Genomic DNA, 26,082 nt, shown 5'->3' on the forward strand with positions numbered 1-26,082 from the left:
TGTACTCTCCTCAAACAATTGCATGGTATTCTTTCACTGTAATAGCTACTGTAAATTGTACAGTGCAGTAAGATTAACAAGAATTTAAGCTTTCTGCCCATATCAGATACAGTTGAAGTCAGAAGTTTACATACACTTAGATTGGAGTCATTCGTTTTTCAACAACTCAACAAATTTCTTGTTAACAAACTATAGTTTTTGCAAGTCGGTTTGGACATCTACTTTGTCCATGACACAAGTAATTTTTCCAGCAATTGTTGACAGATTATTTCATTTATAACTCACTGTATCATAACTCCAGTGGGTCAGAAGTTTACATACACTAAGTTAACTGTGCCTTTAAACAGCTTGAAAAATTCCAGAAAAGGATGTCATGGCTTTAGAAGCTTCTGATAGGTTAATTGACATAATTTGAGTCAATTGGAGGTGTATCTGTGGATGTATTTCAAGGCCTACCTTAACTCAGTGCCTCTTTGCTTGACATCATTGGAAATTCAAAAGAAATCAGCCAAGAATTCAGAAAAAAAATCTAGACCTCCACAAGTCTGGTTCATCCTTGGGAGCAATTTCCAAACGCCTGAAGGTACCATCTTCATCTGTACAAACAATAGTACGCAAGTATAAACACCATGGGACCACGCAGCCGTTATACCGCTCAGGAAGGAGACACGTTCTGTCTCCTAGAGATGAACGTACTTTGGTGTGAAAAGTGCAAATCAATCCCAGTACAACAGCAAAGGACCTTGTGAAGATGCTGGAGGAAACAGGTACAAAAGTATCTATATCCACAGTAAAACGAGTCCTATATCAACATAACCTAAAAGTCCGCTCAGCAAGGAAGAAGCCACTGCTCCAAAACCGCCATAAAAAAGCCAGACTATGGTTTGCAACTGCACATGGGGACAAAGATCGTACTTTTTGGAGAAATGTCCTCTGGTCTGATGAAACAAAAATAGAACTGTTTGGCAATAATGACCATCATTATGTTTGGAGGAAAAAGGGGGATGTTTGCAAGCTGAAGAACACCATCCCAACCGTGAAGTACAGGGGTGGCAGCATCATGTTGTGGGGGTGCTTTGCTGCAGGAGGGACTGGTGCACTTCACAAAATAGATGGCATCATGAGGAGGGGAAAAGATGTGGATATATTGAAGCAACATCTCAAGACATCAGTCAGGAAGTTAAAGCTTGGTCCCAAATGAGTCTTCCAACTGGACAATGACCCCAAGCATACTTCCAAAGTTGTGGCAAAATGGCTTAAGGACAACAAAGTCAAGATATTGGAGTGACCATCACAAAGCCCTGCCCTCAATCCTATAGAAAATTTGTGGGCAGAACTGAAAAAGCGTGTGCGAGCAAGGAGGCCGACAAACCTGATTCAGTTACACCAGCTCTGTCAGGGGGAATGGGCCAAAATTCACCCAACTTATTGTTGTGGAAGGCTGTGGAAGGCTACCCGAAACGTTTGACCCAGGTTAAACAATTTAAAGGCAACGCTACCAAATACTAATTGAGTGTATGTAAACTTCTGACCCACTGGGAATGTGATGAAAGAAATAAAAGCTGAAATAAATCTATTATTCTGATATTTCACATTCTTAAAATAAAGTGGTGATCCTAACTGACCTAAGACAGGGAATTTTTACTAGGATTAAATGTCAGGAATTGTGAAAAACTGAGTTTAAAATGTATTTGGGTAAGGTGTATGTAAACTTCCGACTTCAACTGTGTCTATGTCCTGGGACTTTTTTTGTTTGTTACTTACTTACAACCTCATGCTAATCACATTAGCCTACGTTAGCTCAACCATCCCGCAGGAGGGGGGAAACACTGATCCCATAGAGGTTAAACAAAATAATCAAATAATACTGTGAAAGTGTCACTTTTTATTGGTAAATTGTCAAAAACTTAATGTAAATGCATTGCTGTTCAAATTGAACAGACTAACTCACACAGTTCAATATAAAAACAATACACCAGAAGAATAATTTAAAATACATATCACCTCCCTGATATGGGCTATTTATGGCATTTAACTGTTGATAATGGTGATGTGATACCAACAAAAATACACCAATGATTTCTGCCTTGTGCTCCCAACTCAGCTCAAGTATTCTGTATTTCCATTTCATACAAAAAATGATATTTTTAAAGTAAATGGAAATCAACCCTTGATGCCAAATGGCTGTATAAACCTTTCCAGGTGGAATCTGCAAACCTCTCATATCTATGACAACATAATGAACACCCTTTTATGCAAATTAAGAAAATTGTGAACAAGTAGAAAAGAGAATATATATTAGAATAAATATGACTCTATACACAATCAGCTTGTCTACATTATCAATTTAATAATATTAACTTCTGATTAGGATGACCTTAACACAAATAATATCTCCATCACATCACATTTATCAAATGTGTGTATGAATGTGTACCAAATCCATCCTGATCAGGAATCCGGGGACTGTGAGTGGAGGTGTGGCCATGTGTATGAGGGCCCTGCTTGAAGTAAAGACAGTGACGGGTGGGGTGTGGTGGGGGAAGGTGAGTGGGTCAGCCTGTGCTTCTTGAGCTGGCCCAGCTCTCTGAAACAGCAGCCACACTGGGCACAGCGGTAGGGCCTCTCCCCAGTGTGGATGCGCTGGTGCTTATGCAGACTGTCCAGGTGGCGGAAACGCTTCTCGCAATACCTGCAGGGATATGGCCGCTCACCCGTGTGAATGCGCTGGTGTGTCTTCAGACAGTAGAAGCGACGGAAGCCCCGGCCACACACGTTGCAGCGATGCACCTTATCTGAGCTCTCCCTTCTGACTTCAAAAGCCCCAATAAGAACAGGGTCCCCTACAATAGGTGGGACAAAGCCCATGAAGTTACCATCATTGTCACCATCATGGTTATCGATGTGAGTTGGCATCTGTGGCGGCAGTTGTGATGATTCAGGGAGGTGTGACTCCAGCATACTAGGTAACTCAGGGTCGTTTTCAATTTTAACTGTTCCTTTGACTTCTTGCACCTCATCCAGCACCTGGATCAGGCCCAGGTCATTCACATTGCCTGCTGGGTGACTCAGACCCATCTCAAACTCAAAGTTGGTAATAGAGGTTCTGTGAGGGACCTCTGCTGCCACTGTTTCCCCCTCCTGCTCGTGTGGAATTCTTCTAGAGTCCTCTGATCCACTTGCACTGACTTTGTACTCTGAAAGAGATGAATGACATCATCATGACCAGTGAGCAGGATACTTTTCACTTATTGAGTGCATGCAAGTATTGATGTCTATGTGTCCGGCGTAAGCCTACCTTTCTCTACAACTCCATCATCCGTGATGTAGAATTGATCCTCTGTATCCTCCTCAGTGTGTTGAGGTGAGCTTTCAACCTCTACTTGTGGCGCTTTGGATGTTTGTGAAGGATTGGAGCAAGAGACAGTGGAGGAGGATGTCCGTATTCCTCTCAAGCTTGAGCTGCTCCTGGGCCATTCATGCTGCACTGTTGGTAAGCAAAGACCTACACTAGGGAGTGACTTCGAAAACTGGGATCTTGTGGATGAGGCTCGAAACGACTTGGGCACACGGGTCGTGCCTCTATTCAGCATGCTGGATGGACTCCCCGTACCAGGACCTAATGTACCTGATCTAGGATGGTTGTGATTAAGGAGTAAACACTGTTTGATGTTGTTCTCGGCTGCTGTCATGTAGTACCGTACAGCGTTGAGTTCACCCTCTGATAGCTCAAGCCTCTCTCTCAAACTTTGGTTCTCCCGATGAGACTCAGCAGCAGCAGTCCGAGCTGCGGTCATTTTGATGCCGACTACTCTGGCAGTTTCCTTTAAAACGGTTTCAACTGCACACCTTACTGCCCGTTCGATGGTCGATGCAAGTTCATATTGGAGGAAAGAGACACTGGCCTCCATCGTCAGACTCATGGTAGTGATTAGCTAGATGGGACGTTTCCCAACAGTTCTAATAAGCAAGCTACAACAAGAGGCTCAGGATTCAGTCCTTGTTTTGTAAGCAAGGTAGCTAGCTAGGTAGAGTTAGCTACGTAACTCCGCTACTTAGCTAACTAACGTTAAATATCTAGCTAGCCGCTCTGGCATGATACACGAGTTTGTCATTTTAAAGTTTTTAAATCAAACAACTAAATTACTCATACATTGAGTCAACTTGTTTCTCGGATGTTCTTACTCAAAAACGTGGTAATAACTTGTGTTATATGTTTTGCTAGCTCACCTTTCTTCTTCTTCTTCTGAGGTTTTATGGCAGCCATGCAGACTACAAATTGTGGTCCACAACTATAAACTGTATTTCCGCCACCTACTGTACGGAGTAGTGAACTGTGGGAAAAAATATTTCAGGAAAAATGACATAAAAAAACTAAAATAAATAAATAATAACGCATCCCACTCCTTCAGTCACATACCGATCGATATCACATCCCTGCACAGGCTCAGGGGCCTGGGAGAGTGAACATTTGCGGCCAGTAGGCCTATTCCCTGCAATGTTTCAACCGTTCGTTCCTGAAACCCAAAAACATTTCCGCGCAGATTATCGGCGCGTTCCTCTTCCCAGGCGTTGCTGACGCATACCAGATGTTACAATGCCTGAATATGTATTTAAGTATCAGCTAACCACACCATATGTTATATCAATCTGGAGCCCGACGGCACAGTCGATGAGGCTAGTAGTGTAGCAAAGTCTATATTTTTTATAACTAACCCAATTTTTATAATTGACCAGAGCCTGTCCTTTCAAATGGGAGCAAATTAATCATAGTGGGCAGAACAAGCAAGGCGGTGGGCTGAGCCAAACACGAGCTAACGAGGTCCTATTGGCGCGTTCTAGCATTTATTTGCATATTTCCGTTAGGGAACGCCTACGCTGTGAAGTGCGCGTGTGCAATAACTCAATTCGCCTTTGCGCTCCTTCTAAACAATGCCATTTTTAGAAACAAAGGGTAAAGTCTACGTTACAGATTCTACTTTTGGAAACAGAAAACTGTGTGGAGATCAAATGTTTCATCAATTAATTTGCAGAATGTCCGCCAAAATCCCATTTCGCCACATCTTCTCCCACTGCTTGCCACTGGGCTTCCTCTCATCACCATATTTGGTAGGTAGTTGAAATGCCAACCAGATGTTTCACATATTTCATCCGGTGAAATATCTGGCTCATTGTTGTATCTGTGATTATATCCTGTTTCTTGGACTTCTTGTTTGCCAGCTCACCCAGAGATAAAGTGGAAGAGAGACGCCCAACTCGGTGGAAGATCTCTCTCCCTCCAGCAGGTGGCGGTTTTTCGTTGTTTCCACCTCCAAGCAAGGAGTTTTTGTATGGAGGTCAATGAGTGTCGAATTTGGTCAACAAAAAAATTTATGGATTCATTTTTTATTTACTTTTTATTTAACCTTTATTTAACTAGGCAAGTCAGTTAAGAACAAATTCTTATTTACAATGATGGCCTACCCCGATCAAACCCTAACCCGGACAATTGTGCGCTGCACTATGAGACTCCCAATCATGACCGGTTGTGATACAGCCTGGAGTCGAACCAGGGTCTGTAGTGACACCTCTAGCACTGAGATACAGTGCCTTAGACCGCTGCACCACTCGGGAGCCCTATTTTCTACGTGAGATTTATTTGATCAAATAGAAATGTCCTAATTTTTTTATTGTTAAGAGTGTACTGATATCAATAGGACACGTGTCATCCCGGGCAACTTTGAGAAAAAACACTTTATAACAGTTGTCTCGAGATGGCTATGCATATTATGAAATGAGGCTAGTAACATAGCAACTCTCTCCATTGAATACAAGCGGTTGAGGTCAACAACCCTTATCGAATATTCAAATAATTATTACAATAATGAGATGTATTTGGCACGCCTTACCATGCAACAACTTTTGTGTGTCGCTTAGTTATGGAGTCAAACGAGGTACAGTGGAGGAGGAGCGTTGTGGGCTTTGTAGTTCTAGCAGAGGGCAGACAGACCCCATGTCGTGCAATGACCATACAGTCATTTTAACCAGCATTACTTACATAACAGCATAGAGAGACAGCTAAAATAGGGGAAAGTATAGTATAGGTCTAGTACTGACAGAGGGTCAGATGTTACGGGTCTAGGATGATAGGTGGGATTCTCTATATCTTTTCAAAAAAGCCCAAATGCACCTAACATAACTAGCTAGCTCCTCGAATATCACATAGAGACATTATTTGATGGACTATGACACTGTCATATCATGCTTTTTAATCCCTCCAGGTGAGAAAGGCCAATAATGAGTCTGTTCATTTGTTCTGCAATTAGCCATTCCCAGAGCCATGTATTTAGAAAGCTGGGCCAATGCAGTTTCTGCAATATGATACATTTACATGTGTTAGGTTCTTATTTTTCAGAGTAAATAACTCACAGACACTAGAAAAGCTTAACCAAGTTTAATTCTTCCCAAAGGGTCGTTACAGCTGTAATTCTGACAAAGACATGTTCCCATCATCACAAGTATATATACTCCAGTTTAGACACTCCTCCTTCTCTCCAATCCTTACATCTTATGGTTCCACAGGAAGAGGGTAACATGATAATATAACCATTATTTCTCCCTTCAGGGGATCTGACCTGACTTCCTGACCTCAACCCCTCCTTTGCCTAATCCACAGATGTCCTCTCGTATCACCTATCACACTCCCGTGACTCTCTCCCGTCCACCCAGTACATTCCACAGCCACTCTGTCTTTCTACAGATCTCTCCTTTATATACTATGCGTCTGATCTTTCATGTCTTTAATATATCAATGTTCAAAGTTTAGCCCGAATCCAACACATGACACTTCAACACTGTATGGAAGCCATGTTAACTCCCCATTAACATCACATGAGGAATATTTAATCAATGATATTTAACTGAATGTCTAGAACTAGAACAATATTCAAAATTCTAAAAGTTGGCCCAACTTTCTAAATACATGGCACTGGCCATTCCTATCATACTCTTGCATTCAGTGTCCTTGGGAACAAAGCTTCATATTGATGTGACCCAACAACGGCTCCAGGGACTAGTAGGTGACATTCTCTTAAAATGGGAATACATTATATTTTAGGACAATTGTGGTCTCTATGTTTTGTTAAATGTTCCACTGCCACCCACTGTTTAAGCAAAGAATTGAACATCAAATCAGCCTCTTGGACTTTGGACATTTCTTGCATGCAAAAATGGAGCGCAAAATGCGCAATTGTGTTTATCTAAAGGTTTAATCAGGAAAAGCTTTATGGTCAAAAGATAAGAGCAGTCACCCAGTTTTGGAATTTACTCCAGCTAACCATGCCTTTTTACGTAAAGCATATTTACTGTTGTGGGCTAAATCAGGGTAACACAGAGTGTTTCCTGGTAGCCTCAAACAAATCTACTTTGAAACAAAAGTATACACCTCACACACGTGGTTATGGGCTTAAAATAAAAGATGACACCTGTACCATATACAGTGCATTCGAAAAGTATTCAGACCCCTTGACTTTTGCCCCATTTTGTTACATTACAGCCTTATTCTAAAACTGATTAAATTGTTTTTTCTTTCTCATCAATCTACACACAATACCCCATAATGACAAAGCAAAAACAGTTTTTTCAACATTTTTGCAAATCTATTAAACATAAAAAAACGGAAATGTCACATTTACATAAGTATTCAGACCCTTTACTCAGTACTTTGTTGAATCACCTTTGGCACCGATTACAGCCTCGAGTCTTCTTGGGTATGATGCTACAAGCTTGGCACACCTGCATTTGGGGAGTTTCTCCCATTCTTCTCTGGAGATTCTATCAAGCTGTGTCAGGTTGGATGGGGAGCCTCGCTGCACAGCTATTTTCAGGTCTCTCCGGAGATTATTTCAGGTCTCTCCAGGCTCTGGTGGGGCCACTCAAAGACATTTAGGGACTTGTCCCAAAGCCACTCCTGCGTTGTCATGGCTGTGTGCTTAGGGTCGTTGTCCTGTTGGAAGGTGAACCTTCGCCCCAGTCTGAGGTCTTGAGCTCTCTGGAGAAGGTTTTCATTTTCTCTCTGTACTTTGCTCCATTCATTTTTCCCTCAATCCTTATTAGTCTCCCAGTCCCTGCCACTGAAAAACATCCCCACAGCATGATGCTGAAACCACCATGCTTCACCGCAGGGATGGTGCCAGGTTTCCTCCAAACATGACGCTTGGCATTCAGGCCAAAGAGTTAAATGTTGGTTTCTACAGACCAGAGAATCTTGTTTCTAGGTGCCTTTTGGCAAACTCCAAGAGCACTGTCGTGTGCCTTTTACTGAGGAGTGGCTTCCGTTTGGCCACTCTACCATAAAGACCTGATTGGTGGAGTGCTGCAGAGATGGTTGTCCTTCTGGAAGGTTCTCCCATCTCCACAGAGAAACTCTGGAGCTCTGTCAGAGTGACCATCAGGTTCTTTGTCCCCTCCTTGACCAAGACCCTTCTTCCCTGATTGCTCAGTTTGGCCGGGCTGCCAGCTCTAGGAAGAGTCCTGGTGGTTCCTAACTTCTTCCATTTAAGATTGATGGAGACCACTGTGTTCTTGGGGACCTTCAATGCTGCAGAAATGTTTTGGTACCGTTCCCCAGATCTGTGCCTCGACACAATCCTGTCTCAGAGCTCTACGGACAATATCTTTGACCTCATGACTTGGTTTTTGCTCTGACATGCACTGTCAACTGTGGGACCTACCTGTGGGATAGGTGTGTGCCTTTCCAAATCATGTCCAATCAATTGAATTTACCACAGATGGACTCCAATCAAGTTGTAGAAACATCTCAAGGATGATCAATGGAAACAGGATGCACCTGAGGTTAATTTCGAGTCTCATAGCAAAGGGTTCGAATACTTATGTAATTAAGGTATTTGTGTTTTTTCTTTTTAATAAAAAACCTGTTTTTGCTTTGTCATTATGGGGCAGAGGGGTGTAGATTGATGAGGGGAAAAAATATTTCATCCATTTTAGAAAAAGGCTGTAACGTACCAAAATGTGGAAAAAGTCAAGGGGTCTGAATACTTTCCGAATGCACTGCAGAGTTGAAATATATTCAATTTTGAGTTTGCATGCCAATATTACACTGTATATACAACACAGAAGACTGAAATGTAACAAAACTGTTTGACATAGAAACACTGGATTTCTAGCATTAAAAATAAATAAATGTTTATTCATTATGAAATTATGAAAAATATTAATGACATTCCACCCATGAGGCCACTAAAGGTAATTTGACTGCAGAAAAGGGCTATGTGTGGATTTTGCTCTGATTAAGGGGAACCCCTATTGGAACTAAAAAATCTGACGATGTATGCTTCTGAGTAGTTGAAGTAAGACATTTTTAGTGGCACGTATAATATGTGCATGCATGCGTCTTTTCAATCTGTGGATATATGGCTCCTTGTGTCCATCTCTTTGCTCAAGCCCTTGCTGTTGCTAGGCAACCTATCCTCATTTACTACAGTCCCTTATGGGGCCTGCAGAGCGACAGGGCAGGTGGGATGTACCATTGCCTTACTTTGTGTAGGGGGAGGAGGCTCGTCCCTGCCTCTAATATTGCTGCCTTGCTGTTTCACTAACTTGCATGTCCAAGCCCTATCACCCCTTTGTCTGAAACTGAGTGCACTGCAACCAGACCCAAAGAAGGTAGTCTACTGTATTATGTTGAACTTCAAAGCACACCTTTCAGCTTTTCCAATGACTTTTTGGAATGCACTGACACACAAAGTGTCAAAGAAAGCAAATCATGCATTCCCTTTAGATGTGTGTTGATCATTCACCTATCCACAGACTATGGCAGGTCTCGACACCAATTCAACCAAAACCAGTCACTGGGTTTCTGGGGTAAGACCCCCCAAAAATATTGTTTTAGCTGGGAGTAAGCATACTTATATAGAAATTGAGAGCTTTTTTGTTATTGTTTTGTTGATTAAAATGCATTCTCTCAGGAAATCCAATCTTTTTGTTGTTGTCTTTCTTTGAAGAAACAGCAATTTTGACTGATCGAAGGCCTAGGTTTCCCCCTACCCTGGGGTCATTATTATAAATAAGAATTATTGGTTTGTTTGGTCCAATTTTGAACAATGGTCTACTCCAGTTAAACCATAGAATATATTTATCAGGCCTATATGGCCATTTAGAACCAGCTGCTTGTTTCTAGTTTACTCCTGTCTTACAAATGCATTACAATAGAAGGATATAATGATTATGCATATTGTGTTTGTTTGTGTGTGTGTGTGTGTGTGTGTGTGTGTGTGTGTGTGTGTGTGTGTGTGTGTGTGTGTGTGTGTGTGTGTGTGTGTGTGTGTGTGTGTGTGCATGTGCACGCCTCTCTGTATCTCTATCATACTCTAAAGTGTATACAGTTCAATGACAGTTTAAAAATGCATTATATAGCCTATAAGAATATATATATTATGCAAATGACGTGTGTATTCTGTATTGTGTGTATTTGTGTGGTGTGTGTGTACACACAGGCCTCTGACCTCTCTATTGCACTGTAATGTTCACACAGTCAATGACAGTAAATAAAGCAAAAGTTTAAAAAAAAATGTGACAGACAGATGATTTCGAAATGAGCGGATTACTCCCTATCATGAATATAAAACCATGGCTTGATAAAACCCCAGCAGCTCTCACCAGCCTATGGCCTTGCACTTTCTCTCTCACAGACACACATCTGCTAATTATAAAAATAATTAAAGGAACCCTTAGTTACATCTCCAGAGTAATTAGGTTACTCTGAGGTATTAATTACACAAGTAGTTTAATCAAAAAGTGAAGGGGAAGAAGTAAGAAATCTGCTATACTGAGTGATGAGTTGAGGCCCATTGGAGCAACTTCAACAGTTATTTGGTTCTTGGTGGGTGGGCAGTCATTTTCCTGTAGGCTAGTGGAAGTAGTTAACGCTATAAGCGCACACTGCACCGAGGGATAGTCTGATTAGTCAATAACTACGACGCGAAAGGGTTATCATAGAGTAGACAAACGCGACCCTGTGATGATCTAAATCTGCAGTAGACCGAGGACCTTCTGACAGTCCTCCCACCCGTATCCAGTAAGACACCAGAGGGGGGTTCTAAAATGGTACAGCCCGAAATGGGTGTGGTTGAATCGTGTTTATGAGATCTAACGTTAGCAAGCGCAGATTTAATCTGAAACTACGTTATTGTGTGAGATGTATTAGAATTCTGCAATTTAGAGATAAAAATAAAATAACACCTCATGTGAATATATATTATTGCATGCTATTATTTTATTTATTTATTTGTGTACCGATGGGTGGGTTTCCTGTACCTCCGGCAAGATAGCCCTTTTTAAATTGTATTTATATTTTTCTCTCAAGAGCTTAAGCCTGTGTTTTGCAATTTATTTAATAATTCATTTTTGACGAGGAGGCGGCGGTCATTACGAAGCGAGGGAGTGAGAGGAGAGAGGGAGGAGGAAGAGATCCGCGAACTAGCAAGGGAGGAAGGAAGCGAGGATCACGAAAAATACAATCAAGAGAAAAGCGGAGCATAGAAAACCCATTTATTAATTTCATAAGGTTCAGTGCATTTTCTTTGATGCGTGGACAGACTGCAATTGTGTTCAACTCGCTCCAACAAAGATGTTTTCGAGTTTATGAAGGTCTCGGGCGTAGAAAGGCAAACCATTCTGAAGAGGAAACGGGAACACAACAGCAGATCTCATCTTTTCAAGAGGTCCAATCAAACGGAGATATGGTGTCTCTGTACTTCGATCTTTAATATTTATTTGTACAGCCTACATTGGAGATACTCTGAGCAAGAATCTAGAAGACAAGGAGCAGAGAGGATATTGAAAATATCTACATATTTTTGTCCCTATTTTGTTTTCTAAAGAAAAAAGGGGCCAATAAACACCCCCAGCCTTTTTGAAACATTGCATCCAGATATTATTTCGAGAAAGACCAGCAACCTCATCGGAAGCATTAACTAACAGGTAGCCATCCATTATAAAATGCTGTCAGAATTGTCTTGGATGTAAGATGGCTGGATGATGATGGGCCTATTCATGACTATGCTCATCATTTCGATGAAATTGTTTTTCATCTGTATTTTTTGGTAAATATATACATATGGACAAACATGCCCACTGTACAAATTGTTTTATATCTGCATATAGCATAACTTGCTGTACATTATTACGATAACCTATATTAATAGACAACCCCTTAAGCGTTTGCATATTTAGCGGCTTGGAAAAATGCCAGGGTTGCCAGGGTGTCAGTGCCATTAACCGTGAATGCCCATGGCTCACTGCTGTAATAATCGAATTATGGCCTTAAATTCATCAAGTAACTGCTACATATGTCAAGTAGCTCTATACATTTGTGGGTAGCCTAGGCTACTGTTGCTTGCAGTGAGGGAGTAGCCGTCTGAGTTGCGCCGCAAGGCCGATGTAGGCAACCTATTTGTTGATCAGGGAGGGCTGTGTTACAGTGTCTATGCTGCTATCTGACCTTAAAATGGATTTCACATTCAATGCAAGGAATTTGTTTAGAATTCTAGAAAATTATACCGAACATCAATCCAATAACGCTAATATAATGTGCTTAATATGAGTTTACCAGTCGTGGTTCTCTGTGAAATATCAACCGAATAGACCAGTAGGCCTATCATTTACTGTGCATGAACATAAGGGGTGTGGCCACATTGTCATTTTGCATAATTCTTCTAAATCAGAAGCATGTCTTTGACCCATAGTTTAGGTCAATTATCATTGGTTATCTCTTGTCTTTGAGAAAAGGCTTAAAGAGCTATTATGGTTACATTTTAGCCCACATATTCTAAGCACTGGACACGTGGGTTGTTCGGTACAATATATCATCATCACTATTCAGCAGTGTTCCATCATCAGGCCTTCTGTAACAATCTGTCTCTTTGTGATGGGCGTCCAGGGCCCTGCGCACATGTGGATTGGAATAAGATTGGCTACAGCAGCACCATTTTAACAATTATTACATATACAGATTAAAGTGAGCGTTAAAATATAGCATTCCATTCCCAGAGAATTCATTAGAGGAACTGTGTGGAACACATCCTGGCCTAGATGGGGCACTTTAATATCTTGTCTGCTGTGTATTTTACAATTGTTGTACATCTGCAATAGGCCTACAACACTTATTTATGTAAATTATGCCTTCAGTCTACAGTATCAAGAACAACCTGTGCACCCCTGTATCCCCCCACACACCTGAGTAGAGGTCCACAACCAGTTGTATTCAATAAGGAACATTTCATCCAGCCGTGCTCTGTGTTTTGTGTCCTTTTATACAGCTTTCTAAATGATTTTAACAGTTGACAAACACTTAAATTCTACCAGAAATCCTCTCATACAGTGATTTTCTTGCGGAAGGGTTAGGAACAGGAATTTGTGTCCAGACAACATGGGATTGGTTTGGTTACTACCTGATGAGGTGAATTGCATTGTGATAACAAAGTCCAAGAAATTTGATGATGTCAATGGGCGATTGCGTCTCATCACATTTCATGATGCCCACTCCTCTCCTCTCCCACCCTGGTCTCTGGTGATGATGCACCACCACCACCCCCTTTAGTGCTTTATTGGCTAAATGAGCAGCTGTGCCAGGAGACTGGGACCCACTAATTTCATCCTGTCGCCTTCCATTAGTGCTGTGTGATCCATCTGGTTGGAGGTTCCCCCAGGGAACAATGACCCAGCTAATTGCTCGTCTCCCTAGCCTAGTAGATGGTGATGATGTGGATGTTTCTGGTTGTTTGTGCATGTGAAGTTGGAAGCCTTTAATAACAAACATGGAACATGTGATGTGAGTGTTAGGTAATGCTAACTAACTTTGACGCACTGGGATTAGAGGAATATATGCAAAATGTGAACACTACCTGTGATACTACCTGATACATGCAGTCTACAGTCTACTTGTGATACTACCTGATAGATGCAGTCTACAGTCTACTTGTGATACTACCTGATACATGCAGTCTACAGTCTACTTGTGATACTACCTGATACATGCAGTCTACAGTCTACCTGTGATACTACCTGATACAGGCAGTCTACCTGTCTGTGAAGGCATTTTCTTTTTTAATATCTGTGTTTTCCAAGTACCGTTGCACCGCCACCGACAGAGGTATGGTATTGACAGTGATGCAAATCTAATGTGCAAAACAGAGTAGAATGGTCAGAGGTATTTCATCGGTGTCTAACGGATTTGAATAGGCCCACCAACTCATGTAAATACTAGTGCCCAATTTGGGATAGAATTTGAATGTGAAACCTCTCTCGCTCTCGCTCTCGCTCTCTCTTTCTGGGTTGGATGTAGATGGGAGGATTACTTATTACCCCTGGGTCCAATTTCTAATTCCTTGTGCATGTGATCAAAAACACACCTATAGTGCTAAGCATGTTGATATGGAAGTGCATGGTACAGCAAATACTGTTTTGGTGAATTTAAAGTAGTGCTGCACACAAAATATAATACAAATAGGCCTACCATATTATTGTCAGTCACATTCAACTGTGAAAATCAAATTGTATTGGTCGCGTGTGCTTTATTTTGCAGGTGTAGCGAAATGCTTATGTATTTATTTCCAACAGTGCATTATACCTAACAAAACAATACACACAAATCCCAAAAATAAAGAAATTAAGAAATATCAGAACAAGCAATGTTGGAGTCTAGAATATTAATACGCTACATGACCAAATGTATGTGGACACCTGCTTGTCGAACATCTCGTTCCAAAATCATGGGCATTTGCTCCCCCCTTTGCTGCTAAAACAGCCTCCACTCTTCTGGGAAGGCTTTCCAGTAGATGTTGGAACATTGCTGTGGCGACTTGCTTCCATTCAGCCACAAGAGCATTAGTGAGGTCGGCCATTGATGTTGGGCGATTAGGCCTGGCTCAGAGTCGGCGTTCCAATTCATCCCAAATACGTTCAATGGGGTTTAGGTCAGGGTTCTGTACAGCCCAGTCAAGTTCTTTCACACTGATCTCGACAAACCATTTCCGTATGGACTTCGCTTTGTGCACAAGGGCATTGTCATGCTGAAACATGAACGGGCTTTTCCCAAACTGTTGCCACAAAGTTGGAAGCATAAAATCGTCTAGAATGACATTGTATGCTGTAGTGTTAAGATTTCCCTTCACTGGAACTAAGGGGCCCAGGCCAAACCATAATAACAGCCCCAGACCATTATCCCCGGGCGCCGAAGACATGGATGGCGATTAAGGCAGCCCCCCTCACCTCTCTGAATCAGAGGGGTTGGGTCAAATGTGGAAGACACATTTCAGTTGAATGCATCCTTTCCCTTTTCTCCTCCACCAAACTTTACAGTTGTCACTATGCATTCGGGCAGGTAGCATTCTCCTGTCATCTGCCAAACCCAGATTAGTCTGTCGGACTGCCAGATGGTGAAGCGTGATTCATCACTCCAGAGAACGCATTTCCACTGCTCCAGAGTCCAATGGCGGCGAGCTTTACACCACTCCAGCCAACGCTTGACATTGCGCATGGATAAAATTAGGCTTGTGTGCGGCTGCTCAGCCATGGAAACCCATTTCATGAAGCTCCCTGCTGACAGCTCTTGTGCTGACGTTGCTTCTAGAGGCAGTTTGGAACTCGGTAGTGAGTGTTGCAACCGAGGACAGATGATTTTTACACGCTTCAGCACTTGACGGTTCTGTGAGCTTGTGTGGCCTACCACTTTGCGGCTGAGCCATTGTTGCTCCTAGACATTTCCACTTCACAATAACAGCACTTACAGTTGACCGGGGCAGCTCTAGCAGGGTAGAAATGTGCCGAACTGATTTGTTGGAAAGGTGGAATGCTATGATGGTGCCACGTTGAAAGTCACTGAGCTCTTCAGTAAGGCCATTCTACTGCCAATGTTTGTCTATGGAGATTGCATGGCTGTGTGCTTGATTGTATACACCTGTCAGTAACGGGTGTGGCTAATTTGAAGGGGGTCAACACATACAACACATACTTTTGTATATATAGTGTATATATACAGCACCAGTCAACATTTTGGACACCTAATCATTCAAGGGTTTTTCTTTATTCTTTACTATTTTTTACATTGTATAATAATAGTGAAGACATCAAAACTATGAAATAACACACATGGAACCATGTAGTAACCAAAAAAGTGTTAAACAAATATATTAAATATATTAAAATATATTTTATATTTGAGATTCCATATGCCATGATGACAGCTTTGTACACTCTTGGCATTCTTTCAACCAGCTTCATGAGGTAGTCACCTGGAATGGATTTCAATTAACAGGTGTGCCTTTTTAAAAGTTACTTTGTGGAATTTATTTCCCTCTTAATGAATTTGAGCCAATCAGTTTTGTTGTGACAAGGTAGAGGTGGCATACAGAAGATAGCCCTATTTGGTAAAAGACCAAGTCCATATTATGGCAAGAACAGCTCAAATAAGCAATGAGAAACGACAGTCCATCATTACTTTAAGACATGAAGGTCAGTCAATCCGGAAAATGTCAAGAACTTTTAAAGTTTCTTCAATTGCAGTCGCAAAAACCATCAAGCCCAATAATGAAACTGGCTCTCATGAGGACCGCCACAGGAAAGGAAGACCCTGACTCGGACTCTCCTGCATAGGAAAAAGTTCATTAGAGTTAACTAGAAAATGCAGCCCAAATAAATGCTTCAGAGTTCAAGTAACAGACATCTCAACATCAACTGTTCAGAGGAGACTGCGTGAATCAGGCCTTCATGGTCTAATTGCTGCAAAGAAACCACTACTAAATGACACCAATAAGAAGAAGAAACTTGCTTGGGCCAAGAAACACGAGCAATGGACATTAGACCGGTGGAAATCTGTCCCTTTGGTCTGATGAGTCCACATTTGAGATTTTTGGTTCCAACCACCGTGTCTTTGTGAAACGCAGAGTAGGTGAACGGATGATCTCCACGTGTAGTTCCACCGTGAAGCATGGAGGAGATGGTGTGGGGGTGCTTTGCTGGTGACACTGTGTGTGATTTATTTAGAATTCAAGGCACACTTAACCAGCATGGCTACCACAGCATTCTGCAGCGATATGCCATCCCATCTGGTTTGTGCTTAGTGGGACTATCATTTGTTTTCAACAGGACAATGACCCAAAACACACCTCCAGGCTGTGTAAGGGCTATTTGACCAAGAAGAAGAGCGATGGAGTGCTGCATCAGATGACCTGGCCTCCACAATCACCCGACCTCAACCCAATTGAGATGGTTTGGGATGAATTGGATCGCAGAGTGAAGAAAAAGCAGCCAACAAGTGCTCAGCATTTGTGGCAACTCCTTCAAGACTGTTGGAAAAACATTCCTTAGGAAGGTGGTTGAGAGAATGCCCAGTGTGCAAGATGTCAAGGCAAAGGGTGGCTACTTTGAAGGATCTAAAATCTCAAATATATTTTGATTTGTTTAACAGTTTTGGTTACTACATGATTCCATATGTGTTATTTCATAGTTTTGATGTCTTCACTATTATTCTACAATGTAGAAAATATTTTAAAAAGACCTTGAATGAGAGCTCAAACATTTGACTGGTACTGTATATGTATATAATGGTGTGTACTGTAGAGAGTATGGACCGTATATGAATAGAAAAGACGTGTACAGCAGTAGTTATATAGGATGAGCCTTGACTAGAACACAGTATATACATATGACAGTAATGGTAACAATGTGATGGTAACAATATACAGTTGAAGTCGGAAGTTTAAATACACTTAGGTTGGAGTCATTAAGACTCGTTTTTCAACCACTCAACAAATATCTTGTTAACCAACTATAGTTTTGGCTAGTCGGGTAGGACATCTACTTTGTGCATGACACAAGTAATTTTTCAACAATTGTTTACAGACAGATTATTTCACTTATAATTCACTGTATCACAATTCCAGTGGGTCAGAAGTTTACATACACTAAGTTGACTGTGCCTTTAAACAGCTTGGAAAATTCCAGAAAACAATGTAATGACTTTAGAAGCTTCTGATAGGCTAATTGACATCATCTGAGTCAATTGGAGGTGTACCTGTGGATGTATTTCAAGGCCTACCTTCAAACTCAGTGCCTCTTTGCTTAACATCATGGGAAAATAAAAAGAAATCAGCCAAGACCTCAGAAGAAAATGGTAGACCTCCACAAGTCTGGTTCATCCTTGGGAGCAATTTCCAAATGCCTGAAGGTACCACGTTCATCTGTATAAACAATAGTATGCAAGTATAAACACCATGGGGCCACGCAGCCGTCATAACGCTCAGGAAAGAGACGCATTCTGTCTCCTAGAGATTAATGTACTTTGGTGCGAAAAGTGCAAATCAATCCCAGAACAACAGCAAGGACCTTGTGAAGATGCTGGAGGAAACAGATACAAAAGTATCTATATCCACAGTAAAACGAGTCCTATATCGACATAACCTGAAAGGCCGCTCAGCAAGGCCGATTGTACTTTTTAGAGAAATGTCCTCTGGTCTTATGAAACAAAAATAGAACTGTTTGGCCATAATGACCATGTTTGGAGGAAAAAGGGGGAGGCTTACAAGCCGAAGAACACCATCCCAACCTTGAAGCACGGGGGTGGCAGCATCATGTTGTGGGGGTGCTTTGCTGCAGGAGAGACTGGTGCACTTCACAAAATAGGTGGCATCATGAGGAGGGAAAATTATGTGGATAGTTTGAATCAACATCTCAAGACATCAGTCAAGAAGTTAAAGCTAGGTCACAAATGGGTCTTCCAAATGGACAATGACCCCAAGCATACTTCTAAAGTTGTGGCAAAATGGCTTAAGGACAACAAAGTCAAGGTATTGGAGTGGCCATCACAAAGCCCTGACCTCAATCCCATAGAAAATTTGTGGGCATAACTGATAAAGCATGTGCGAGCAAGGAGGCCTACAAACCTGATTACGCTACACCAGCTCTGTCAGGAGGAATGGGCCAAAATTCACCCAACTTATTGTGGGAAGCTTGTGGAAGGCTACCTGAAACGTTGACCCAAGTTCAAGAATTTGAAGGCAATGCTACCAGATACTAATTGAGTGTATGTAAACTTCTGACCCACTGGGAATGGGATGAAAGAAATAAAAGGTGAAATAAATCATTCTCTACTATTATTCTGACATTTCACATTCTTAAAATAAAGTGGTGATTCTAACTGACCTAAGACAGGGAATATTTACTAGTATTAAATGTCAAGAATTGTGAAAAACTGAGTTTAAATGTATTTGGTTAAGGTGTATGTAAACTTCCGACTTCAACTGCTGGTCTAGTGCAGTGTTTCCCAAACGCGATCCTGTGACGATGTGTAGTGCTAGGATAACAACCAGAACGTGCACCCCTTGGGGTCCCCAGGACCGAGTTTTGGAAACGCGTGTCTAACGGGGGAAAAATGTAGTAATTTGGAAATGTAGTATGTTATAATGCTAGTATCAGCCATTTTCAAGAGGATATTTCACTAGGTGATCCAGATCCTGCTGTAAAATAGTTTTCAGAGCACAGTATGCCTTCATTTTGTAAATGTAATGTGTGAACAACATAGATCACTAGTGCGTGAGGCTGTTAAAGAGAGAAACATTAGTTTTGATACGGCAGATTGAACAAATTGACATTTTGTGTCTACCAGAATCGACCATAATCGTTGGAATGTTGAATCATTAACAAGTCGTTGTAAAAAATATAGTAAGAAACAGGCAATAACATGGTAATTATGGAAATATTCCACTGCCAAATTCCTTGAATGATAGCTATGCTAAATAGAGATTCAAAACTGCTTTAAGAACACAACAAACACACACATTTTGTTCAATGTGTCTGTAATAAATAATAAATGCTGCATGCAGTAATCCTAATCTTGTTTCTGTGCGTTAAGTCATTTGTGGATATCAAAGATAGCCCATTAAATGATGAAGCGCTTTCTCAGATTATACCAGATTAGAGATTATTCTCCACTGTTAAACCAGACAAGGCTGTACAACCATAAACATACAGATTACAAGCTTTCCATATTTTACATGTGCTATGTTGGTAAACTATGCGCTTAAAATACTGAATTAAGTATTATTTTACAGTTTATATACCCAATTTACTCAATCTAGCTGCCGCTCTGCAGCCATGTTTGTGATGGCGTAAAACAACTATCCTCCGGGTGAAATATGCCAAAATGATTATGATCAGATCACACCCATTGATCAGGTTGAGACCAGCAGAGGACCACAAGACCTCTGATGTAGTTTGAGTCAATTACTCACCATGATAACACTGCAATCAAATTATTCAACCTGATACGCATGCTATGTCATGACCAAACATAGCACATATTACATTACAAGCGGGATGATTGGTTTGTTCTGACGCAGGCACTGTCCATCATTCTATTTTGACGTTTCTTCTCTTGGACGGTTTTAAGTTTCACTTCTCATCCTGTTTTCCATCCTTTGTTCCCACCAGGTGACTGTTTGAGTGACAGAGGATATCGACGAGGCCAGGGATCCAAAATGAGCGAGCTGGAGCAGCTGCGTCAGGAGGCGGAACAACTTAGGAACCAGATAAGAGTATGACCGCGTTCTCCTGCTCACACGTTGCATGCATCAACCAATGGTTGCGTGTCTTATCAACTGTGCAATGCAGTCGGGCACTAGATTACCATAACATATGATGTCGTTAGCTGACACATAAAATACCTATCCAGGCGAAGTAAGATCAGGCATGCGTCAGCAACGTCTGAGCAGCGGAACACGACCCAAGCGTTGTAGAGAGACTGCGTTTACACAGGCAGCCCAATTGTGATCTTTTTTTGCTAATTGATCTTTTGACCAATCAGTTCAGCTCTTTTGCCCATAATTGGGCAAAAGATCAGAATTGGTGTGCCTGAGTAAACGCAGCCAGAATGTCACTGATCTGGGCCCACATTTACAAAGTCCCAGAGCCTTGGAGTGCTGATCTAGGATCAGTTTTACCTTTTACTGTAGATCATAAAGAATGAGATTACAGGATATGGACAGAAGGACCTGAACCTAGATCAGTAGTCCTACTCTGATGCTTTATGATCTCAAATAAAGCAGTAAAACCATTGGGTTTAGGAGAGAAGGGGGTTGGTGGAAAAGGTAGTTGGCCTAATGAACCATATGGAGAGGTGGGAGGTTGACCTGGGTAAGATTGAGGGAGAGTGCTAATGCTTGTCTAACCACTCTCTGTTTCTCTGTCTCTTAGGATGCCAGGAAAGCATGTGGGGACTCAACCCTAACACAGGTAAGTAGCACACATGCCCACATAAAAGACACCATGATTATAACCGACATACAATATAGCCTACAGTACATTACATTGCCACATTAACCCTGTGATGAACTTGTCTTCACAATACTTTTCTGTGTGTTTGTGTGTCAACCAGATAACAGCAGGTCTGGATCCAGTGGGGAGGATTCAGATGCGGACGAGGCGCACTCTCCGTGGCCACCTGGCTAAGATCTATGCCATGCACTGGGGCACAGATTCTAGGTGGGTGTAACGTTATGCCAACCCCTTAGGGGGCTTGTCCCTCTCTCTTCACACTCTCACTCATGGTGGTACAAGCTGTGCTTGTTTTGAGTAGGTATAATACAATGGTTCTACCTCTTTGTCTCCGCAGGCTCCTGGTCAGCGCCTCTCAAGATGGAAAACTGATCATCTGGGACAGCTACACCACTAACAAGGTGAGAGCTGCACCCAAATAACAATAACAATCTCCCCAAGAGGCCTGCCTAGGTTGCCTCACTGTCTGCCTTCAGGAATTGGAAGTTAAATGGGAGCATACTAAAGACCTTCCTTTACTAGGAATGTGTGTTTGACTCATCTCATAATCTGCTTACATCATAACCACCCAGAGTCACTTTGACATTCAAACATTGTAAATGACATTATGCAACGGCACCCAGAAAAGACCCCCACATTTCAGTATAGGGGAAGCACAATGGACTATTATTGTGCTACTTCTGCTCTGTCTGGATTTGGACTTGGAGCAGGACTCATGCCTGGCCCCAGTTGTGATGCTACTGTCCTTCTCCATGGCCATGCCTTTATTCTGTGACGCAGTGACCAACTCTTATCCCCCCCTCCAGATGCATGCTATCCCCCTGCGCTCCTCCTGGGTGATGACCTGTGCGTATGCCCCCTCTGGTAACTACGTGGCCTGTGGAGGTCTGGACAACATCTGTTCCATCTACTGCTTGAAGACCCGTGAGGGCAACGTCAGGGTCAGCAGGGAATTACCTGGACACACAGGTGAAGAAGCACTTCTGCACAAATACCTATGTGACAAAAAGCTTGAGGGATTTTGTGTTAATTTTCCTTTGAGAAACCATGGAAGTGTCTTAGCTAGGTTATGTGATTTTATTTGAACCTCCCTGACTCTTAACTTCCCCTGTGGCACTACATATGGTTGTGTATGCAGTTCAGTTGTGTATTCCTGCCTGTCCCCTGTCCCTCGGTGAGCCCCAGGTTCCAAACAAGGATGACTTTAATTCACATGGCTAATTAGTCACAGGGCAACACAATTATAACGACCTGAGACAGAATGTCCCTTAGCTGCGTTACAGTGCTAGCTCACCTGTGGCTTCAAATGAGTCACATTCTGTAGCATGAGTATTGTTGTAGTTAAGTCTCTGTAGGAGTAACATGCATTGATATGCTGCAGTCAGTGTTCTAATATATGTTTTTATTTGTGCTACAGGTTACCTGTCCTGTTGCCGTTTCATCGATGACAATCAAATCATCACAAGCTCAGGAGACACTACCTGGTGAGTCCTGATGGATTAGTTACCAAGGCTGATGGAGAATGCAAATATAAATATACTATACCTCCCACATTTTAGCGTCCCCCCTCGTGACAGCGAAGATACTTATTTTTTTAATTTTAAAGTTAATTTCCTGCAATTCCTACACATTTTGCCATAGGGTAGAGGAAGATGTTTGCAGTTTTTATATGATAACTGATGATCAATTAGTCCCACCACGGTTTGTAATTCAACCATGCTTACTACAAGTTTAGATAGATTGGTAAATTAGTCTAGCGGCCAGCTAAAAGTGTTTTGCTGACATGGGCTAATTGCGCATGGCCACAACCACGTCCCAATTGCACCTTGTGTATTCTATTATTCTAACTCTCAACAGTAAGTTGAGACCCCGACCTGAGTTCCAAAAAAGATATAGAGTACCAGTCAAAAGTTGGGACACACCTACTCATTCCCGGGTTTTTTCTTTATTTGTACTATTTTCTACATTGTAGAATAATAGTGAAGACATCATATAAATATATTTTGATATGTTTAACACTTTTTTGGTTACTACATAATTCCATATGTGTTATTTCATAGATTTGATGTCTCCACTATTATTCTACAATGTAAAAATAAAGAGAAACCCTTGAATGAGTAGGTGTGTCCAAACTTTTGACTGGTACTGTATATATTTTCTTAGTGTGAAATTGGTCTATACTGGTACTAGCTATGAGCTAACCCAAACTTACACTTAAAATGGTCTAATAACAGTTGTTAAATCCAGTGGGTCCCTGTTCTGTTCTCTCCCCCAGTGCGCTGTGGGACATCGAGACCAGCCAGCAGACCACAGTGTTTTCGGGCCACAGTGGTGACGTCATGAGCCTGTCTCTGTCCCCAGACTTCCGCACCTTTGTGTCCGGAGCCTGTGACGCCTCCATTAAGCTGTGGGACATCAGGGACAGCATGTGCCGACAGACGTTCACGGGCCATGAGTCTGACATCAACGCAGTCTGTGTGAGTGTGCTGACAAGCTGGGGGCCACTGGTGACCTGCTTTCTGGTTCATGTCATGGCATTAAGCCAGGATACCATAGACATGTCACTGTTCCCAAAGTCCTTCATGTTAGCTGCACTAGCTAATGCTTAGTGTTTAATGTACCTAATGCTAGGTGCATGGCTAGCTGATCTACCATGTCTGTCCCTCCCTCTCTTTTTCTTTCCCAGTTCTTTCCCAACGGCAGCGCCTTTGCCACCGGCTCCGACGACGCCACCTGCAGGCTGTTTGACTTGCGCGCTGACCAGGAGCTCAGCCTGTACTCTCACGACAACATCATCTGTGGCATCACCTCCGTGGCCTTCTCCAGATCCGGACGGCTGCTGCTGGCCGGCTACGACGACTTCAACTGCAACATCTGGGACGCCATGAAGGGAGATCGAGCAGGTCAGTGGAGTAGGAGGGAGTGGCTGTCATTGTTGTTTCTGACTATTCATCAGACCCATGACTGATAACTGAAAAGACAATGGTATATCTTCAGATTTTATTGCAATGTTAGACTTCAATTCACAAGCTGATCTCAGTAAAGTTTAATTCAACTCTCCACTAAGGGATATTGTTAGATGGGGTAATGATAAGATGGCTAACTATGACACCTGATGACATTTGTTTGTCCCTCTCTGTGTCAGGAGTGTTAGCTGGCCATGACAATCGTGTGAGTTGTCTAGGCGTGACTGATGATGGCATGGCGGTGGCCACTGGGTCCTGGGACAGCTTCCTCAAGATCTGGAACTGACAAGTTACCTGAGCCATGCGTGCACGCACACAAACACACACACACTATTGATCATACAAAGTATTCACATCTCACATTTTGGTACACATAGTTTGCACACTGTATTCACACTGTACGTAAAGATGTACACATACACATTGAAACATTGTACATAATATATATATAACGCCAATTAGGTATGAGTTTACACAGACACACACACACTTGCAATTTGACATGTTACCAATCCCATTGTATGCAGGAAGAGTCCACCAGAATTACAAACAAATGCCAACACTACCCACAACTGATATGTACACAGCACACACTCGAGTACCATATGGCATTGGAACCACCGTAAAAGACGTGACCAAATTCAATAAAATCCTCACATCTGCTAAACTAAAACACACACACACATATACAGTACATGTTTATTTCTGAGAGAAACTATCCCTTGAGCTAAATGGGGGAGAGGTAGTTATTGGACAATTCTGTTTTTCGTTTGTTTACTCAGAAGTCCCAAATATCCCTAAAATGGATTTTCTGTGCTACAGTAGATTTGTGTGTCTCTGTGACAGGGTGAAAAAAGTGACAGTAGAGGGAATAGAGTGATGGGCTAGAAAAGCAAGAGAATAAGTGAATCCATTAACACTCAAGAGACTACAGACAGGGAGATAGAGAACCGACTTTCCACAGTGACACTGTTCAAGGAAAATCAAGATAAATCATCAATTCTTAGTTTCTCCTGGCTCAAACAAAATGCTATCATGTAGTTACTGTTTTTATAGATATGTACACCCACATAAGTAAATATGATAGTTTTGATGTTTTTGTTGTATTAATTTTTTATTTTTTTTAAGCTTATTTTATTCATGTTTTCCCTGTGTGCCTCAGATACACTTTAAGGATAATTAATAGAGAATAATGAAATTAAACTAAATGAAATCAGAGATTCATAAGATGAGAAAAAAATGGATTATCAAGAGACAACTCTCAAATAAGCAGGGGCAATATTCATACTTTGACTTTGTCAATATATTATGTCAACTTTATGATGGTATACATTGTACATACTATTAATAAATACACGTAGCCTCTTGCCAGTTTCGGCCAGTTGTGTATACTTCTTTTTTTTTAGCATTGTGTTTTAAATGATGCATGCTAGTTTAAGGGAGATATGGGGATCATGTTTAGCACAAAACAAATTTTTGAAATGCTTTGATGAACCAATTTTAACCTTTATGAAACCTACCTGATGTCCAGATTTCTGCTCCAGTTTCTAAACAAACTACTTACTACAAACTGATTCATAATATAGTGTCAGGTCATTTTTTAGAATAGTCAGATGTATTCATGAAAATCATGGCTTGTATACCGATTCTCTACCCTTCTTCCAGGAGCGTACACCTGTTCACTCCCACAGATGGATTGGATTGGTGCATGCAAGACCAAGGGAGTTCACCATGTTCTTTACACCAGTCTATTCCCTTTAATTCCACAAGGGGGAGTGTACATGTTCAC

General features: G+C 41.7%; 2 protein-coding genes across 2 annotated transcripts; one reads left to right on the forward strand and one right to left on the reverse strand.

Annotated features, from left to right (window-relative positions):
• Positions 1 to 1,865: 1,865 nt before the first annotated feature.
• Positions 1,866 to 4,585, reverse strand: LOC120056537 (Krueppel-like factor 6). Its single transcript, XM_039004718.1, has 2 exons — positions 3,299 to 4,585; positions 1,866 to 3,197 (listed from the first exon to the last, which is right to left on the reverse strand). The coding sequence occupies exons 1-2, from the start codon at positions 3,921 to 3,923 to the stop codon at positions 2,452 to 2,454; spliced, it is 1,371 nt and encodes a 456-aa protein (XP_038860646.1). The 5' UTR covers positions 3,924 to 4,585; the 3' UTR covers positions 1,866 to 2,451.
• Positions 4,586 to 11,235: 6,650 nt separating this feature from the next.
• On the forward strand, positions 11,236 to 25,664 carry gnb2 (guanine nucleotide binding protein (G protein), beta polypeptide 2). The gene is made up of 10 exons (XM_039005537.1): positions 11,236 to 11,979; positions 20,485 to 20,588; positions 21,247 to 21,285; positions 21,428 to 21,534; positions 21,665 to 21,728; positions 22,134 to 22,296; positions 22,745 to 22,811; positions 23,603 to 23,804; positions 24,014 to 24,230; positions 24,473 to 25,664. Exons 2-10 carry the CDS (start codon positions 20,532 to 20,534, stop codon positions 24,577 to 24,579), a joined length of 1,023 nt encoding a protein of 340 aa, XP_038861465.1. The 5' UTR covers positions 11,236 to 11,979; positions 20,485 to 20,531; the 3' UTR covers positions 24,580 to 25,664.
• The last annotated feature ends 418 nt before the right edge of the window (positions 25,665 to 26,082 follow it).

The sequence above is a fragment of the Salvelinus namaycush genome, chromosome 12 (assembly GCF_016432855.1).
Source record: "Salvelinus namaycush isolate Seneca chromosome 12, SaNama_1.0, whole genome shotgun sequence".
NCBI lineage: Eukaryota > Metazoa > Chordata > Actinopteri > Salmoniformes > Salmonidae > Salvelinus > Salvelinus namaycush.